This window comes from Blennius ocellaris (assembly GCF_963422515.1).
Source record: "Blennius ocellaris genome assembly, chromosome: 14".
Taxonomy (NCBI): domain Eukaryota; kingdom Metazoa; phylum Chordata; class Actinopteri; order Blenniiformes; family Blenniidae; genus Blennius; species Blennius ocellaris.
This window is the reverse complement of record NC_137663.1, coordinates 8,822,861-8,842,037: the sequence shown is the minus strand read 5'-3', so window position 1 is coordinate 8,842,037 and position 19,177 is coordinate 8,822,861. Positions and strand designations below refer to the sequence as shown.

The 19,177-nt window shown below is 41.5% G+C and overlaps 1 protein-coding gene across 1 annotated transcript; it reads left to right on the top strand.

Moving 5' to 3' along the window:
• Positions 1–2,180: 2,180 nt before the first annotated feature.
• LOC308139825 (protein unc-119 homolog A-like) lies at positions 2,181–17,900 on the top strand (the record flags this gene model as incomplete). Its single annotated transcript, XM_080509379.1, has 5 exons — positions 2,181–2,451; positions 14,541–14,654; positions 16,338–16,437; positions 17,142–17,314; positions 17,788–17,900. 5 exons carry the CDS (start codon positions 2,181–2,183, stop codon positions 17,898–17,900), a joined length of 771 nt encoding a protein of 256 aa, XP_080365505.1.
• Positions 17,901–19,177: the final 1,277 nt, after the last annotated feature.

Sequence of the window (19,177 nt, the reverse complement as noted above, 5' to 3'; positions counted from 1 at the left end):
ACTGTATTTATGTAACAGGCCATCATATTCTTTAAGTTGCTTTGTGATGTATTACAAATTCGATGAGCATATCACCTAAGTTTTTAATAACTAACATTGTGCTATTTGTGAAATATGTGGAAAGCTTCGATACTGATCTCAACACCCACAAATGCTTTGCTTGATAAGCTTCCCCGTTTATAAATGTTTTTTAAGTGAAAGTCGATTGTTACTTTTTGATGCAATGTGATGGGTTTGACGTGACACTGTGTGTTCACCGTTCTGATGTGAACTGACAGTTGGTCATGTATCTGTATATTTCTATTAGATATAGAATTAGGAATTATTTAGGAAACACTCACAAGTGTTCACAGGAATTTTAAAAAAAGGGAATTTGATGTGAAAACACTCAAACAAGACTCATTATTCAAGTATTTAAGTTATAGCGTGACTGTTAAGTTGACTTCATGAGAGTGAGGTTTGTTTCGAGCCAAAGCTTAAAAGAGGAGGTTTATACCTGAAAATGTTCATGATGGTCATTTATGTATCATGTATATTTCAACAACCCTTCTGAAGTTTGGCTTTTGTTATTGGGAGTTCCAGAGGTCCAGATTTGCTCCATTGGCTGAAACGCGTAAACCTGCGTGGATTTCAGCTTAAAGGTATAGTAGAGGATTTTCTTCTTCCGGGTGGATCATCAAAATAACTGGTCCTCCCAATTGTCAATCATTCTGGTGATATATGACGTAAGCCCGTCGTACGTGCCCGTCCCTGCGCGCAGCTCACTCCACACGGTCCTCATCATGCCGGTGGCCGACCCGACGCATTATTCTCGGACATTTTTACACAGTTTCACCCCCTCTGGTGCAAATCTTCTTGTAAAGTGAGCTTATGTGAGCGATGCCGACTTGTGACTTGTAAACAGAGCGTGCACGAGGAGAACTGGGCTCGTGCATGTCTCTCGCACGCGTTTTAGTAGGCGTTCCGTCTCGGGAGCAGGTACAGCGTTGCGCATGCGCATTTTTTTCAAACAGTGGAGAGGGCGGTTCTTTCCTAAAATTCCTGAAAATCCTCCTGTATACCTTTAATTTCTTATTCCACATTTTGTTTCTTTCACAGACTCAATACACCATCTTGAGGCACAATCTTGTATTGCAAGACCAACTTTTTCTCTAAATTCATTTGGGACTGATGTTCAGCTTAGTGGCAGAATGATTTACATTCAACCAAAGGAAATATATTTTGTAATTTGCAAACACTTGTTGGAAGTTTTGCATTTCAATTCAGCTTGGACCTTTCTGTGTCGAGTTTACATGATAGTGACGTGTGAGTTGAATTAATGAATTAATCGATGACTTTAATTGGTGACTCTTAAACTCCCTGCGTGAATGTGACTGTGCGGTGTTGTCTGATCATGTTTGCTCTGTGGTTCACAACTAGTCCAATGCAGCCTGTCTCCATTCAGTCAATTCATTCCCTCTGACCATTGGATGGAGAGAGAAAAAAAAGATGGTTTCAATGATTGCCAAGACGGGATTTTTTCCAGGTTTCCGCTATCATTAGAAACCAGACACTGCACATATTGGCAGCGTTTTGAATGAATCAGCTGCGAGTCACATCAATTAATGCGCGCCGTCAGTTGGAGCGCAAGGTTTGCGCGCAGCAGCAGCACCGCCCGGTCCCCCCCCCTCTCCTCCTCCTCCTCCTCCTCCTCCTCATCGTTGACATCAACAACCATCTGCCGCCTCTTTTTCAGTTTCAAACCCGGCAGATTTATTCCCCACAAGCGTCCAGCTTCACTTGACACAACCGAAGGAGCGTCTGACTGAGCAGCTGCGCAGAAAGAGTGCGCGCTCTCCGCAGACTGCGCGCAGCAGAGAGAGAGAGAGAGAGAGAGAGAGAGAGAGAGAGAGAGAGAGAGAGAGAGAGAGAGAGAGAGAGAGAGAGAGAGAGAGAGAGAGAGAGAGAGAGAGAGAGCGAGCGAGCTGTTTGCATGCACACCGGCTGCAGAGGAGACAGACTGCTGGGATCATAAAGACGAAGCGGATTGGAATTAAGCACAGGATAACAGACAGCAACTCTGCATCCTTTGGCGAGGGAGGGAGGGAGGAAGGGAGGAAGGGAGGGAGGGAAGGAGGCAACTGTTTAGTATCTTGGAAGCTTTGGGTAAAGGAGAGAGGGGGGAGGAGGAGGAGCGGAGAATGAGCTATTCCTGTACCAGCAGAGGCAACAGCCAGGACCCATCAAGCGCTAAGAAGCCCGCCGGTGGTAATCCGGGCAGAGACACCGGAGGCACCGACAGCGGCACAGACAGCACCAGCAACGGCAGCCCGAAGCAACCGGCGGCGATGAAAGTGAAGAAAGGCTGCAACTCCGCCGAGGTGGGGGTCCCGGCGACCACCGAGGAAGACCTGCTCGCCAACACGGTGATCAGTCCGGAGGATGTCCTGGGCTTGCAGAAGATCACGGAGAGTAAGTTCACCGAGAGGGAGAGAGAGAGAGAGAGAGAGAGAGAGAGAGAGAGAGAGAGAGAGAGAGAGAGAGAGAGAGAGAGAGAGAGAGAGAGAGAGAGAGAGAGAGAGAGAGAGGACAAACGCTGCTGGAGATGTGACAGCTATGACTCAGGCATCACGTCACCGCCGTGTCCCCTTATTCATGCGATCTATACCCGGGCCCCGCTCAAACTACTGTCTGTGATGTGCCGTCAAACCCTCGACACGCTGGCCAACGTGCGTGCAGATCTGCAGTCTGACAAGCTCCCCGGTTGGCATCTCGCGTGCCCTGTGACCCGTGGAGGTGCCAGCCCACTGCTGCGTGCGTCTGTGCGCGCGCGTAAATACGCGCGCGCGTGGAGGTGGATGAGTGGCGCTTGACAACAAAAACGTGTGCAGTTCGAAGAAGTGCAGACGGGTTGTAAAGAGCGGGGCTCCATGGCCTCTGAAACAGTTCAGTTTGATTAAAATGCACAGATGATTTGCTTGACATTTCTTATTCAGCGTTCTTTCGTCATGCAACCAAGCAAGATTATTACATTATACAGCAAATACTAGATGGATATGCATGGGTCACTCTATATCTCATTAAATTACATTTAACTTGAATGCCCGTGCTCAGCCCATTATAGGAAAACTACAATATGTGTATATTAAGAAAAAATGTTTTGCTTCAAGACTTTAAAGCAAGTTCGTAGATTCAGAATTAAATGCCAAATAAATCTTTGGATAAGTAATGTGAAAATGATCAAAATAACACACATTTCAACATTCTTAGAATGTCATAATGGCCAATGATGTAATAAATCTGATACCTCAAAAAAAAACCTGCCAATAAAGTGAAATAGTAAACACTCATTACAACTATGACAGAGAGAGTACTGCATAATCTGTATCTTCAATGAATGAGTGTGAAGATGATACCTCACTTTTATTACATTATTAGCCGCATTTTTACATTTAGAAATTTTTTTTCTTCAATATTACTCCTTCCTGTAATGATTTCGATGGTTACAGTGCTTAAGTCCACCCTTAAAGAATGGCTATATTGAATACCACAGAAAGCACAGAAGTGGGATTATTTCTACTGATTCGCTGTGTTTCAAATAAAAACAGTCAATTTGCATTCATAAGAATATGTATCAACCAGTTCCATATTTAGCATTTCCTTCGATTTATCATTGCTAATTTAGAACAGTACATAAAGAGATGAGATGAAATGACCAACTGTGGACCGTTGTGTGATAAAGTAATGAGGCTGGATTAACCTGAGAGTTAAGGCTTGAGGTGTCGGGGTGACTGAGCATCAGAGCAGCACGAGTCCTTATTCAGCATCAGTTCTCTCTTAGTTCAGTGTAAAATAAATGCACTTCTTAAAGTTGATCAAATTGGCAACAAACATGAAATAATTCCATTGCAAGTTTTAATGTAAATAAATAGAAATCAAGTTGTTTTACTGGCCTAAAGGCGCTGTGATTGTTACACATGTATAAGTAGTCTTATGCTGCCTAATTCTAACCAGATTATGTTGTTTTGGGATTTTTCCTTTCAACTTTTAAAGTCTCGATCCTTAGATTCATTCAAATTTGCAACATGTTCCTCTTTTTTTTTTAAAGTGTTTCTTTGTTGTTGTTGTTTTTTTTACTTGTCGGTTTGGTCTATTTTTAATGTTTGACACAAACAGATCTGCTGATTTCACAACAAGTTTCTTAATGCAGCTGTTTTGTGTGAACGAGGTCACAAACCACCAGGAAGCTCTTATGTGCACAAGAACACCTCCATCCATCACCAGCACAGGTCTTAGTGAGCTAACAGGTGGCAGAGGGCATCAGACTATTTAAAGGCCGGTGTAATACCTGACTTACACAACCCAAGCGAATAACATGCAAACATTGGAGGCTTTTCTCACGGCTGTTTTTGAAAAGAAAAAAAAAAAAAAGTGTTTGTGAATTTAAACAAATAGCAAATCTGATGATGTCCTTATTGCCTGACTTGGCAAAGCAACCCAAAAACAAAGTGTTTGTGTTGTGACTTACTCTCTTCTAATTTCTTTAAAAAAAAAAGTTTTTTTATCTTGTTATATGTTATTATTGTGTTTGTGGCCGTGGCTTCTAAAAGAAGATAAAGCTATCCCTTCCTCGTCCACTCCAACGTAATCACAGCTTACTGAGCTGCGGGAACATCCCTTGGCTGCGCTCGCACCCAAAAACTCTTTAATTCCTTTATTGATCCTTTAACTCGGTCATTTTTAGAAACGGAGGAGAAATTTCATCTGATGACGGCGTGAGTCTGTGTGTCCAGCTGCTCGGGGACGCACACATGCACCATGGTAATTATTCCGTCTCCCACGACTGGACCTTATTATGGTCTTGGAAACTCTCCCTTTCCTGTCTCGCAGCGTCACTGCTGGAGGCGAGAGGAGACTTGCGTTGAATCACCACGGCAACGTGGATACACGCTCGGGTCACTACGGCAACGCGAAGCATCTCCCCTTGGTTACAACCAGCGGAGCGTGCACCTCGGCGCTCCCACATGCTTCCTCTTCCTCCTTCCTCCTCCTCTTCAGCAGTGTAGGTGTGCTGTCCCCCGACGGGTGACGAGGAGAGAAGTGGAAACACATGCCAGCACTTGTTTGACGTCGTTACTGACAAACAGATTCAACATGCAAGCTTTCTATGTACATCAGAACTGTACTGGTGTTCGTTCCGGGACACAAAAGACCCCGTTGGTATCTCACAATGAGCCCGTCTGCGGTTTGAATCTGAGCTCGGGGACCTTTCTGTGCAGAAGTTGCACGTATTTCCTGTGCATGAGTGGGTTTCCTCTGTGGAACTCATGAGCGTTATTGGGGATTTGTACTTGTGTGCGCTTCTGTGAATGTGAAGGTGTGGAGGTCGTCCGTCTCTCTGTCTCTGCCCCGTTGGTCTGATGACCTGTCCCGGATGTGATCTGCGTTCGCCCATCACCAGCTGTGACTTTAAGTTGCACGAGATGACGCTGATGGGTTGTTTTGTTCATGAAACTTTCCCTGCTTAAACTCTCACAATGAGCAAACACGCCTGTGTGGGATCAATCCTCTCGAGGGCTGCGGTCGCTCAGCATTAATAGTCCACAAGGGACGACACAAGTCGAGGATGGGAAACATATTTCACCTCATTTAAGTCACACGTTTGACGTTGAACTTTAAGGTAAGAGTCTCTTTTGAAAGATTGTCAGCTGTGTGGACATAAGCTGGCGATTACATGTCCCTCCCCAGTAACCAAAAGACCACAAACACTGGAAATGATCATCTTGCAAATAAATACACTAAAATTAAAAATAATTAATTAGTTAATTAATTGATTAATTAATTACAAGCAAATGTACATAAAGATAATATGGTATTATCAAAGAGCAGCAGAGCTCCAGAGCCACCCATCCATCCTCGGGTAAGGATAACGATATAAAGACGTACTGTAGTTATCAGTGCCTTTCACAACACCGAAGTCAAGATAACCTGTTAAATAAGCCAAATTAATCCATATTCTTCACCGGTATCTCAAAAACATAAAAGTTTTTGGTCTGTGTGAGGAACCCTGGAGACAGCACACAGAAAGGACCACCAGAACATAATCGATTGGGGAATTCTCACTGTGAGGAACTAGATAGCTTATCACAGCTATCTAAAAATACCTTTTGCCACTTGTTTCAACATTTAGTGCTTGAAAATTGTATTTTGTCCCAAAAGTCTTAGAGTTCAGTCACAAACAGCAGAGATAAAGGGGAAAAAAAACAGAATTTCAGAAGAGGCAGCATTTCTTGTCAGTTTTTCTCTCCTGGAATCGGTTAAATAATCAGTAACATAACACATCTAACAATACCCAGGACTTTACAGCTGAGCCAGAGGGAATTCCTCTCTGTGTGGTGTTGAGGCAGATACATTTTCAGAACAATGGCCTTTTACCAGCGTGGCGTTGCCACTAATTGTTTCCCCCCCTCCACCGTTTTAATAATCAAAGACAGCTTCTAAGACTGATGGAGACAGAACAGACTTTCTGCTCTGTTCAATGACTTGATCCAAATGTTCTTCAACCGAATCCAAAACTTAATTTCTGATGTCAGCATGGAGCCTCACAGGTATGGTATATTTGAAGGATTATTATTTTCATATCACTTATCAGTCGTGCACAAATTATCCTGATAGAAGATGAATTACCAGGCTAAAAATGTCATATGAAACCACGTTTAAAATCTGTCTTTCTTTTGAAGCCAATAGAATGCCCCAAAATACAAAGTGAATAGAAATCACTGGTTCCAAGAAGCAAATCTGTGACAACAACAAACCCTGAACAAAACACAAGCTCCAGCAAATGGATGTTTTTGACAGTTTTTTGTTTGGTTTTTTTCCGTTATAAACAGCGTCAAGAGGACAGTGTTTCTCAATGATGAGATATCTTATTGCATTTGCAGGTGAAGAACAGTTTCTTGATGCATTTGGCTTCACCTTGAGCAGTGGAAGCACGACTGCACAGAGCTTCTGCAGAGCTCAGCTCGCATTAGCAGATTGGCAACAGTTGTTTCCAATCACAATCAGGCAGGTTTACAGCACGGAGATCATTACCCCGACACTTACCGCCGTTCGTCTAATGATTACACTCATTCAAATTACATTTCTTGGCAGGGATTTTGACAGCTGGCCAACAGTCTCCTCCTTATGTGGGGTGTTGGATTCAGCTGGTGTTCATTTATGTGTTACTAAATATGATTAGCTCTTTAGCAGACGCAGCGGTGCTCCTGAAGAATCTTTGAGACCTCCTGTACAGTATTTCATTGGAATATAAACACAAAACACATTGGATGTGCTTGCAAATAGCGAGAAACAGTTTGAATGTATTTATGTAGCGGATGGATGGATGGATGGATGGATGGATGGATGGATGGATGGATGGATGGACGGATGGCTGGACAGTTAAAAACTGAAATATAACAGAAACATTCATATATTCTATATATTTTAGTTTATTCACACATAAACTGAAAGATTTCACAATTCCTGTTTCGTTTAGCTTAAAGGTCGTGATATCGTATCCCAAACTATTAGAATACTTCATCAGATCAGATGTTTTCTCTATTTGTTGAAATGCAAGCCATATTTATGACAAGTGAAACTTTAAAAATGCTATAAGATTGTAGTTTGTATGTATATATGTATGGATATATTCAGCATTTGATGATTTCGCCTCAAAATTAGAGCAGGGATAATTAATCACTAAATGTAATAATAATGTGCTTAACTAAAATATATTCTTAATTAAGTTTTTTGAAGCAAGCAATATAAAAATAACCTGTATAAGGAACATGGTGATTCGTTTTATAAGTCAATAATTAAAAGTCACAAAGGTCAAATCCTGAGGTCTCGTCATTATTTTTAGTTCATTTGCAGCACTGTCAAGGCTTCCTAGCCAACAAAATCATAACTTTACAGTTCAGGATATTATCAATTCACTGAAAATGTCATTTTTTTGTTTTGCATAAATATTAATTATTATTATTATTTTCAATATTTCTCATTGGAAACAATATAATTCAGAGCTTGTCTCTCTAGTTCAGAGGACACTAATAATAATACTATATGGCTGCTTTAAATGACATTTCCTTTTTAAAAAAACGCCTCAATAGCCGTAAGACCTGACCCAAGACTGTGTGAACGTCCCCCGTGACTTGTGAGAGTCTGTGGTGTGAAAGTAAAATAACTAAGCGGTGCTGTGTCAAAATCAACTCCAGTCAACGACCCATAAGATGCTCTAACGCATCATGAGCTCGGATGGCCCAGTAAGGCCCGCAGCACATTTGGCTTGTGTGCGACGTTAACAACTGTTAAAATATTCTGGTGAACATCTGATGCAGTAAATGCTCCACACTGTGAGGTGAGATTGTTTTGGAGTTATTGTATTTATTTCACATAAAACCATACCGATTTTCACCATGTCGCCGTTAGAATGTGACTTCGGTCCTCGACTGTCAAAAAATTAAAAAATGACTATACATGCAAAATAGGTTGAAATACATTTGAATCAAATTTAAATCTAATCAGAGTGATGTGTTTAAGTTGAGAGCGTGGATAGAAAAAATGTAAGTGGACTCATCCAGTCCAGTGAAATAAATCACACGAACCTGAATACTGACATTTTCACTTTTCCCTTTATTTGAATGGAAAAAAAGATGTGAGTACGTTATGAAAATATAAAAAATGTCTTGCACCGTTTACAAAGTCTATTTGACGCGGAACAGGTGTGTGTGTGTGTCAAACATCGGGATGTTTGACATTTCGCAGCCTGGTGAAAAGTTTAATCTGAAACGTCTTCCACTTGTAATTTGAGAAATCTCCCCAGATGTTAAAATGATCACATCGCAGAAAAGACCATTTAAGCACCTCAGACTCATTTCATTACTTATCAGTGCCTTCATGGCACACCTGCTGTCCCCCCCCCCCCCCCCCCCCCCCCACCACCACCACCACCTCCTTCCACCCCACCAGTGATTAGTTGGATTTGCCTTCATACAAGGAACTAAACCAGATTAACCCAGGCGAGCCGTGCTGTGTCAGTGTCTTTGTCCTTTGCCTTTGTCCAGCCAATCTTCCACTGCATCTCTGTGACCGTCATCATTTCTTGCTTTTAATTTATCGCACAGCCTTAAAAGTGTTTTATACCTCAGTCTGTTCAGCTGCCATTATTAGTTCGTCACGCTCAAAGGTCAGATACCTCATATTTATGCAGTTCTTGTGGTTGCTGAGTACAGCTGTTACTTTATCACCAAGCAACATTTTTGCATAACTTCAGCTGAGCACGCTGTCCTTCTCTTCCACCTTCAGCTTTGGATCAATTGTTCAATAACTGATCTGTAATGCAGTTAATAGGACGCATAAGACCTGCTGAATAGAAGCACATTTCCTTATTACCGTGTTCACATGTGTACAGTTCTAAAACACATGTAACCAGTCTGCAGGTAATTATCCTCAGTTTCTCAGGAAAAAGTGTTTCGAAACGCAATTTTTTTTTCATTAACTTTTGCAACTTTTTGAGGTTGGTGCAATTTCTTTAAGTACATTGCACACAAAAGTCAGACAAGAAGTGTTTAAAGGTGACAGAAGGAGCTCACATGACGTCTGGTCACAGAAAGCTAAGAATAGAAAAGAGTGAGAATAGAAGACACTGCTGATTTTACTTCCTCTAAGTAAAAACACTGAAATAGCTTGTTTCATGTGACAAGTTTTAAGTTCCAGTTCATGCATACATATATATATATATATATTAAAAAATCAAATTAAACTGGATAAGCATGGAAAAGTAGCACATGCTTTCATTATAGAGCTGTCGTTTGGACAAAAGCTGAGTTTAAAAATTTTTTTTTTTATAGTATAAAGGTCATTAAACATCCAGGACGATGTTTAACATGGATAACTTGTGTGAGGATGAACTGGTCTGCAGCTCAAGTGGGACACGGAGCTCGATCCCATTACCAGTGTCAGCTGTTCTCCTCACCAGCATGTTGTTGTGTTTATAAGCCTTTAATATGGTTCGATGTGCCGGTGAATTTAAAGCCGTCATGATGCATCCTAACTGGGTGAACTGCTAAAAATGAGCTCCGGACGGCGTATTTTAGCCACATCTGGGTCATTCTGGTTCTGGATGTTGTGAACTGTGCGTCTGACCCAGTCCGGCTCTCCACTGGTAGTTTGACACATCTGCTGTAAACATCTTTAAAAAAAACAGTTTTCATTTGCTGATAAAGCGCTGAAGCATCTCTTCCTCTTTTTGTCAGCGTGTTGTTCTATGAGTTGCACATTTATTGTTGACAACAGATGATGAAATGAAGCTTTTAACTCCTGAGATGCTTGAGCAACATCTGCAGTTCTTCACAGACAGCGGTGCCAATTTGCTGAAGAAATTGTATTTAGTAACATTTGTTTGTGTTTCATTGGAACTTATAGTTCGTTGGTGACAATAGAATAAATACATAGCTATGTTGTTAGGCTGAATTGGGTGAAGTGTGAGTTCGCGTGATTGAAGCGTTAAAAAATGAAAGTGAAGCGTCGGACAGATGTTTGCTCAATGTTTCAGCAAGTCAAATTCAAAGAAATGTATTTAATGAAGTAACCTTCTCAGCTAAAAATGACTAAATGTGCAGTTTTTAGACGGTATGTAGATTTTTTTTAACATATTATATTCTGGATAAATGGTTTATTGATACATGACCACACTGAGATGAAGCTCAATGAGAAGGTTAATTCATGTGGATCCATCTCCAACAGCAACAGCCCAACATTCTGATGAAGTCTGCATCGTCTGCAGACACACAAACTTTTAGGCTTCAATTAAACCAGAGATTTAACATTTTTGTCCTTCGGGGCCAAAAAAAACAACAGTCTCAGTTCTGGCACATCCAAGTATTGACTTTCACTTCAGTAAATCACCATTTTAAGTTTGAAGGAGTGCTTTACACGTTTCCTCGTTCCAGAGTGACCACCAAGCAGCTCTGTGATCTTATCTCAGCCATGTTTTGCAATTCAGCTTCTGCTGCAGCCGCCGGACTCTTTAGAATTTACATAATAAACGTGTCCATCCGTCCCCCCACAGAGACTGTGAAAGCTGGCGACGTGCTCTGTGTGGAGGTGTTTACTACGGCGGTCCAGAAGGAGCGCTGACAGTGACGAACCGGAGTCTCCTGCCGGCTTCGGCTGAGAGTTATCTTGGATGGTTCCGTAGTTGCGTGTGCTGTGTGCACGTACCACAGAAATCTGTTCACACGTTGACATTTTGGACACTGTTTGTCCCTGTGAAGGCAGAAAATCGACATATTTTCGTGTTGCGCTGGGGTTGAGGTGGTGTTACGGGTGGAAGGTTTGGCTTTCGGGTGAGGGTGAGTGTAAACGATGAGCAAATAGCAGTTCCGGTCAAAATGAGAACAGTTCTAAAGAAAATGAAAGGAAGTCAATTGCGATATGTGTGGGCAGAGAGCTCTCGGTTGTGGGGCCCCACAAGTCAGCCAAACACACAGACACACACTCTTGCGTGCACACACATACACACCAATTCCATTGTCTCCTCTGCTGCCTCATTGCCCTCGCGGGACTTCATTAGCAGGCTCAAAGGTAACTATTAGCAGTAGGTTAGAAAAAGGACAAGGAAAACACCAGCTGTGCCACAGCCGGTCGCACCGCACACTCCTGCAAATCTGGTTTTAATTTCCCCCCTCAAACTTCACCAGCAGACTTTTGTTTGTTGTGAACTCAAAGCGTGCGGCCGCCGAGGGCGTCTGTGTCGGTCTCGGTGCGTGTGGGCGCCACGTGCACGTCCACGTGTTGCACGGCTGTTAAATAGGACGGCGTGTTTAGAAGAGCCGAGCTCAGCGTTCAGACTGACAGAGGAGCGGAGGCATGGCGGCATCACGGCGGATCAGGTCAGCTCCGTCAGGAGCGCTCACCTCCCGCAGCAAAACGAGCTGACAGCATGCAGCCACTTGAGGCTACGCGTCTTTTCTTCTTCTTCTTCTTCTTCTTCTTCTTCTTTTGGGGATGCTTCATACGTAAACATGAAAAATAACATGCAGGGAGGTTTAATGTGAATAATCCCAAGTACAGGCCCGGGCTTCAGCTTGGTGATGTCACATTACATCATTAATAACAAGTTAAGCTAAACATTTTTGGACCATCTTCCATGTTTCATTTCTCGTTTTGTTTTTCATCTCAGCACTGGCGTGTCGTCACCAGTTTCATAACAGGAAGAAAGTGCATTTTAATTCCAAGCCCAATGAACTACGGTACTTTAATCTATGTGGATTTAAGTGTGAGACCTGATAAATGCTCTGCTGTGTCAGTTGTTTGGTGCCCAGGAAGGATTTTAAATCAACTCACTTTGGCGGGGAAGTAAAACTATCAGACACATTTTGGAATCAAACAAAAAAAGTGATCTGAAACCCAGCTGTGACTTACTCAGCAGTATCTCTTCATTCTTTGTGGATTTGTTCCCGTGACTCCTCTGACACTGACGCTATCGTTTGACTCAAAAATGAAGATTTTATTGCTTTAAAAAAAAAAACAAAGATGCAACTGATTGTGATTGTTGCAACTCATTACTGACGCCTCAGTCCCGATCAGTCATCTTCCACACCATGTTCATCCTGTAACAATGCCATTGGCTACTTGAAGCTGCCATCATCAGGAATTAAAATGCCTTCAGACACCATCTCCTCTGTTCGCTGACAAAAAAACCCCCAAACATGCTCCTTGTGAAAAACAATTGTGTGCCAACTCTGAACCCCGAGATAATGAACACATGGAATCACTGACTTTTGTCAGTTTTCTACTCTTAAAGTGTCTAATCTTTCTGTTTTGTTGTAGTTCCTCCGTTTAAACGCGCTCAAATGAATATCACACAAAACTAAGAAAATCTGTGTGTTTCTGGTGCCGTACAGATGTATTTGAAAACATTGGCATAAATCACACATTATTAGAGTTATATATTGTTAGTGTAATAACTGGAGAGGAAAAAAAAAACAATACACTTTTCAATTATGATTCCTTCTTGGAAATAATTCTTATATGGTGATGCCTTTTGTTTGTGTTTGAAATGGTAAGGGGGAATGCATTTGTGGGATAAGCAGCAGAGGGAGAAGAAATTCACCAAACGCAGACGCCCTTGCCGGCAGCATGGCGTTGAGCTTTGCAGCTTTCGGTGTGACACAAGAGAGCAGCAGCGTCTCTCCGGTGGAGGGGTTGACGGACAGACCTTCTCGTGGTGTCGGATCAGGCGGTGAGCAGGAAGTGTCTGCTCTGCTGGGGAGTTTAATAAGGAGCGACACTGCCTGGTGAGGACAGGAAGGATTAACAGAATAAAAATAACTTCACTTCCCTTTCTTACTGGGTGTGTGTGTGTGTGTGTGAGGAGCACAAGTTGTCATCAAGACTCACATATATATAAATGGAGGGACGTTTTTTAATGCTTCTACCAGTTGTCGTTAACTTAAAACTGCCTTTGAGGAGGGTTTTCTTCACTCCTTCGGTGTTTTCTGAACATTTGCATGCCGTCATTCATCTAAACAAAACGCAGTTTTCCTTGTGTATGTGTGTTCCACCTTTAAAGGTCTGTGTCCTCTCCCAGAATGGAGTGAAAGTCCAGGTTTATGACTGCAGGTTCAATTGGTGCCTGGTGAATCACCCTGGTGTTGTATTTAGTGATATCTGGATGTACAGTACACTATAATCAACTTATTACCTCCCCTACCTCCTCAGAGCTCCTCCTCTTCACCAAGCCAGTCAGAGCCTTGAGATGAAATTAAGTGTGTAAAAGTTAACAGGAATGACCCAAACAAACAGATAAACACAGTGAACATGTTAGAAAAATATAATAACACAATATAATGAGGCTAATTGACTAAAATGTGTCATTGGTATGAATGTGAGTGTGTCCAGGATGTCCCCTGCTTCAGTCTTTACTGGGATTTAATAGGAAAACTTTCATCAGATGTCATCTTCAGGTTCTTCTTTTTTGTATTTGATGGAGGCGAAATCTGGCGAGCTTTAAAAGTGAAGAAGAAATCTCCAAATCAAGGATAACATACACAGGTAGATAATGGAAGGAAGCTTTAATCTGGGTTATGTGACTCTGCCGTTTCCTGTACGTGTGCATGTGACTGTGTGTGTTTATCTCGCTGTGTTTGCCCTGTGATCGGCTGCTGACTTGCCCTGAATGCACCTTGCCATCTCTAATAATCAGCTTGGATAAAGCGACATGGAAGATTTATGGGTGGAGGAAATAGGACAATGCACAAAGCCACGACAGAAGGACCAGTCCTTAACTGCCAACTGACGTTGGGTTTTTCTTCTTCTCATTTTGCTTAATTTTGTTCTGAAATTGTTTGTTTTCAATCACTCTTGTTCAACTATATCCTGAATTAATTCATAAAATAAAAATTAAAAAAGTTTCTCTTGGGTTTTCCTGAGAAACAGCATTGCTCTTAATTCTATTTCAAAAACCTTCATCAGATACGTTCTCACGTGTCGCTCTTCTCTCTCTCTGTCTTCCTCAGATTATCTTTGCAGCCCGGATGAGAACATCTTCAACATCGATTTCACCCGGTTCAAGATCAGAGACATGGAGACTGGCACGGTGCTGTTCGAAATCACCAAACCCCCGTCTGCAGGCGAGTCTTACAAATATTCAGTTCACTCATTTTACAACGAAAGTACTTGAAAGAAAAAAAACCCCACACACACACATTTAAGAAGCAATTCATTATGGAAACTGTCCAGTCCTAAACCTGAAGATCACATTTGTAATGGAAGTTTTATATTAAGACCTACTGGAACACAGAGGAGACAATGATTCATCGTGTGGAGAACAGGATAAATGCGAACTAAAAAAGACATAATATTATTGTTTTTGACATCACAAAAATAAGCTATAATGAAGTCCTATCGCTTGTCAGTAATTAACTCTTGCACAAAATTGAAGAACTTTCATCTCTCATGAGAAAGTATTGGCTTACCCAAGAAATAAAACGACTTGAAATAAAACTTTCATTGGACTAAAACCTTTCATGATATAAGAGAATATATGTCTTTGTTGTTTTAGCAGTGAGGAGCACATTTGTCATGTTTTATCATTTCAGCGAGCAGAAGAAGCTATTATTCTTCAAAATAAAGCGAACTGAGCTCAGAGTTACATCACACTTTGTTTATACCACAAACATCAGCTTGCAGGGACATTTGTTTCATTCCATAACATGTGCGCGCACACACACACATAAACATGCATCTATTATGTACCGGTAATCTGTCTTTATTAAGATTAAAGTCGGCTGTGAGAAGATGCTAATTTATCATCTAAATTCCACATTTAGGAATACAATTTTAAATACTGTTTTGGAACTACCTGATGTAAATGGAATATGCTCTGCGTCTTTCACTGTGACGCATGAAATTCAGCATTAAGGAGCTTCATATCTCAGAGTAGGAAAAGGTCCTGTGAGTTCAGAGTCAAATGCAGGAGTTGTGCCGTCCGTTTTAGTCCTGCTATGTTATAAATCCTCATTGAATTCCATAGAAATTAGATGGGAGGCTAAATAAAAGGAAATCTACAGTCCTGAGTTCCAGATTGCGTGAACATAAAAGAACTGCAGGTATTAAGTGAGACTCAGTTAAATTGTTTCATAAGGCATGACGCATGTACATGTACAAATAATAGACGCCATCGGTCAGCCATAACATTATGACAACCGCCAAATATTGTGTCAGTTTGCCTCATCTTCCATTTGCAGCAATGCGCTTTATTCTGTCACCTTTCCATCAGAACCAGGATTCATCTTTACACATGTGACAGAATTTGCTCCCCATTTACATCAGATAGTCACATCTGCCCACGCCTTTGTCGTTGGTTCACCATTTCACCAATTTTGGACAGATACCTTGTAAAATGATCGTATTTCCTGCTTCTAAGGCACCAATTTTAAGGACAAAATGGTCACTTGCTGCCTAAATATATCACATTGACTGATATTCAGTGGTACCCGGCTCATCTGTCAGCGGTCATAGTCTTATGGCTGATCGGTGCCTACGATATTGAAAGAGGTCAAGTTTTTAAAGGGACTTCTTTCGTTCTTTCATTCATCAAGTTTTAAAAAAGATCACAAGCCTCTGGTCTTTTTCACCGAGTCGTTTCATGCTCTTTATTACTTGGTCACTGCACACAAAGAGGAATATTATTAAATTTTTATGAGCTTTTATTTGATTTTTTTTGGACATATTGGGAGGTTTCTATTTCTGATCATATTTTCCCTCTATTTTTTTCCTTTCCTGGGCCGACCAAACCGTGTGTTTACCTTTAGATAAAGCAGGAGAGAAGAGGGATATTGACCCAAACGCTGGCCGGTTTGTCCGCTATCAGTTCACTCCTGCTTTTCTCAGACTGCGGCAGGTTGGAGCCACGTAAGTGAGAACGTGTGTTGCTTTGTCCTTAAAAATTCAGTGGCTGATTGATATTGAACACAAGGAGCTTTTTCTAACATTAGTAGAATCAAGCACCATCATATGCTGCTTATATTGAGCTACATTGGCTGGATCATGGAAAATAGTGGGTATTCTTACTTATTGAGTCCAGCAGACAAAAACATGGAATGAAATTCATTTATTAGAAGCTTTAACCTGAACCCAAAGATCTAAAACTCACATATACACCCTTGATAATGTCTAAACATAAAACAACCAGAAACTAAGAAATACATGGTTTACTGTAAGATGAAACACAAAATGAAATGATGAAATGCTACAACTTAACCTGGCCTAACCCTGACTTTTTTTTTTTACATATATTTCAATATTTTTTGCTCATAAATCATTAAATAAGTGAATTTCTGATTGGCTTTGTGTAAGAAGTTCGACAGCATAATGCTGCTGGAACATCCTGCACACAGTAATGACTGGTAGTTTCCTTTAAATGATTTGACAATTAAAATGGCTGTTACATGTCTGGGACGGTGAAACAGTGGTTTCATTTGCGATCATTTTCACAAATTGTACAAGTGCCAGCCAGCCAACACCTCTTTATTCGTTAAATGAGACTTAAAAGAAAAAAAGATAATCCGCTGATGTTTGTCTCGCCCACCTTTGTCTCCCTGCCTGTGTCCGTTCAGCGTGGAGTTCACAGTCGGAGACATGCCGATAGAGAACTTCCGGATGATCGAGAGACATTATTTCAGAGAGAAGCTGCTCAAGAGTTTTGACTTTGAGTTCGGCTTCTGCATGCCGAGCAGCAAGAACACCTGCGAACACATCTACGAATTCCCGCCGCTATCCGAGGACATTAGTGAGTCCACACACACACACATGCATGACAAAACCAGTAGGATGATGATGATGATGATGATGATGATGATGATGATGATGATGATGATGATGATGATGATGATGATGATCATCATCATCATCATCATCATCATCATCATCATCATCATCATCATCATCATCATCATCATCATCATCATCAGAACCAAACCAGAATATTAATGAAGAGTTTTAGAGTTTTAATATATTAAGAAACTAGATTATGCTGGTATTAAACCGTGTGTGTGGGTGTGTGTGTGTGTGTGTGTGTGTGTGTGTGTGTGTGTGTGTGTGTGTGTGTAGATTAGGGGGCTTTTGGTCACAATGTTCGAAAGAGGCTCATGAGTTTGGTTTATCTTGTTTTTGTTGTCTATGTTGTTTATGTTGTTTGCGGTGGGGACCCCCGGGGGTTCGTTTTCTAACGACTGTGTGACGCTCCTGTGTGATTCCTCGCAGTCAGAGAGATGGTCCTGCATCCCTACGAGACGCAGTCCGACAGCTTCTACTTTGTGGACAATAAGCTGGTGATGCACAACAAAGCAGATTACTCGTACAACGGCGGCACGTAGAGACGACGCCCGGCGGCGAGGGAGACGGGCGCATCATTGGACTGACCCTGGTGGAGGGAGGGGGTGGGGGGAGGGGGGGTACGAACACTGGTGGAGGTTCGCATGCTGTCAATCCAGTAGTCTCTTTCTTTCTTTCTCTTATCTTTCCTCCTGTTGAGAGAACATCCAAATAACAGCAGCACACACACACACACACACACACACACACACACACACACACACACACACACACACACACACACACACACACACACACACACACACACACACACACACACACACACACACACACACAGAGCTTGCTGCGTCTATAAAGTTTATTTGCAAAATGATAAACCAGCAGGAAATCAACTTTTTGATGATTTCATCATGAAGTGGAAAAAAAAAAGAGTCTTAATATCCTGATAGAAATAATTTTTATTCATTCCAGTAAAAGTTAGGATTTAGGAACAAATCTTGTGTGTTTTTAGGATGTTAAAGACTTGTTTCTTTCCCCTCAGATTTGGTGTGTGTGTGTGTGTGTGTGTGTGTGTGTGTGTGTGTGTGTGTGTGTGTGTGTGTGTGTGTGTGTGTGTGTGTGTGTGTGTGTGTGTGCGTGTGCGTGTGTGCGTGTCAGTTTGAAGCATGAGTCCTAATCTGGAGAGTAAAACAATATGAACATGAGGTTTGCAGAATTCAAATAGTTTTCCACAAACCTTGTTAGAACATTTTCTACACAGCAGATATTTAGTAGAAATTTTGATTGAATCGGTTTCTTTCTTTCTTTCATTAGACTTTCTGGAGTCGTGTGACCCACGTTATTAACAGTAGAGCAGATGTGTTTATCGTGTTCGCTCAAAGCACAACATTTCTACAGACCCGACAGCGAGCAGACGTACGAAGGCGAGCCCATCTGATATGACTGTACCTGTACTTTGTCATCTGAGCTCTGCGTGAACTTCTCCAGCCTTGTGTCTCATTGTTTGGGTGATTGACATCTTAACGGTTCACAGTGGACTTTGCAGTTTGGAGACTTTTCATAGGAGCGAGAAAGAAAAAAAAAATCACAAAAAAACTTGAATATGTTGTTTTTAAGGTGGAATTTCATTAAAAAAAAAAAAAAAAAAAAGCAGAAGAAGAAAATGGTGAATGTAGCAAAAAGTTGTTCAAAGATCAAATCACTGTTTAATGTTTTTGTTTTCATGTACTTTACATGTTTGGTCAGTGTTGGTTCTCTGCCGTCTGATTCCTGCCTCCGTCTTATTGCTGCTCTCACTTGGACTCTTTCTTGTGTTGAT